This window comes from Natrix helvetica (genome assembly GCF_964273705.1).
Source record: "Natrix helvetica genome assembly, chromosome: 6".
NCBI lineage: Eukaryota > Metazoa > Chordata > Lepidosauria > Squamata > Natricidae > Natrix > Natrix helvetica.
The window spans coordinates 1,380,691-1,382,182 of record NC_138553.1 but is presented as its reverse complement, the minus strand read 5'-3'; the positions used below and the strand labels follow the sequence as shown (position 1 = coordinate 1,382,182).

Sequence of the window (1,492 nt, the reverse complement as noted above, 5' to 3'; positions counted from 1 at the left end):
ATTCAGAAAAAAAGCATAGCATTTGTCCAAGATATACATCTTTTATTCCAATTGTTCTACTCACCATTTGTCATAACTCATTATCCCACATGGCATTCTCCTTGTAGTTATGAATCTAGTATTTTGGGATAATGGGATTCTATTTTCCCAAATCCTTGATTGGCTACCAAACAGAGGATGGAGATTCAATAATTTTTGCTCATCATTTTATAAAATCTGAAACAACCATAGGGAGGTGAAAGTCAGGGGACATTGGAGAGGGAAAAGATCATTCTAGAAATACCTTGAACACCGTATCACAGATAGATGGGAGAAAGTTCTCCAGATCTTTTTCCCCTTTCTCCTTTAAGTAATTGAAAATGAGGACATAGGAAGGAAGGATATGGCAGGTAGAGTCCAAAATGTCATTGAACCAATCAACCCTATTGGAATTTACATCTACACAACCCCTCAGTCTGGAAAAACTATTGCTGGTCTACTAAAAAGGATATGCAGAGAGACTAGGAAGGAGACCAAAGGTTTTCCTTCAGTACTTTCCAAGACATGAATCATCTTTCTCCTGAATTTGCAGAAGCTTTTGTAGGGCCCCTTTGACCTCCTTGTTTCGAAAGCTGTAGATTAGGGGGTTCAGCATGGGGGGGACAACACAATATAAGATGGAGATCAGGGTATCCACGCCCAAGGAATAGCCGGCACTAGGACGGTTGTAATTCAAGTTGATCATCCCAAAGTAGACAATGACGGTAATCAAGTGGGCAGCACAGGTGGAGAAGGTCTTTCTCCGTCCAGTGCTGGAACGGATCTTCAGAATTGTAGATAAGATGTAGACGTATGAAATGATGACAAGGAGGAAAGGACAGACTCCTACAAAGATAGTTGCTATGTGAAGAGTCATCTCATTGACATAAGTATCACTGCAAGCAATTTTCAAGAGAGGGGGGACATCGCAGAAGATGTGATGGATCTGGTTGTTGCCACAGAAGGCCAAATCGGTGGCCAGTGCAGTGTGAATGGCAGAGTCAACCGTGCCCCAGATCCATGAAGCTGTAGCCAGAGGGACTCGCACCCACTTACTCATGAGTTGAGTATAGCGCAAAGGTTCGCAGATGGCCGCATAGCGGTCATAGGCCATCACGGCCAGCAATGCAGATTCAGTTCCCGCAAAGCTCATGAGGAAGAACATCTGGGCCATGCACTCGTTGTAGGAGATGGTGGGCTGCTGGCGCAGGAGGTTCACCAGGACGGTGGGGAGGGTGACCGAGGAATAGCAAATGTCTAAGCAGGACAGGTGGCTGAGGAAATAGTACATGGGACTGTGGAGGCGTGAATCCACCTGGATCAAGATGAATATCATTGAGTTGGCTATCAAGGTGAGGAGGTAGATGGCCAGGAACAGCAGAAAGAGGAAGGGGCGTCCTGTGTGCATGCCAGAGAAACCCAGGAACAGGAATTCGGTCACCTGCAGGGTCTGGTTGACAGTTTCCATGAGGGC

At 45.7% G+C, this 1,492-nt stretch overlaps 1 protein-coding gene across 1 annotated transcript; it reads right to left on the bottom strand.

Annotated features, from left to right (window-relative positions):
* Positions 1-526: 526 nt before the first annotated feature.
* On the bottom strand, positions 527-1,492 carry LOC309394958 (olfactory receptor 5V1-like; the record flags this gene model as incomplete). Its single annotated transcript, XM_081958676.1, has 1 exon — positions 527-1,492. The coding sequence occupies exon 1, from the start codon at positions 1,484-1,486 to the stop codon at positions 527-529; it is 960 nt and encodes a 319-aa protein (XP_081814802.1). The 5' UTR covers positions 1,487-1,492.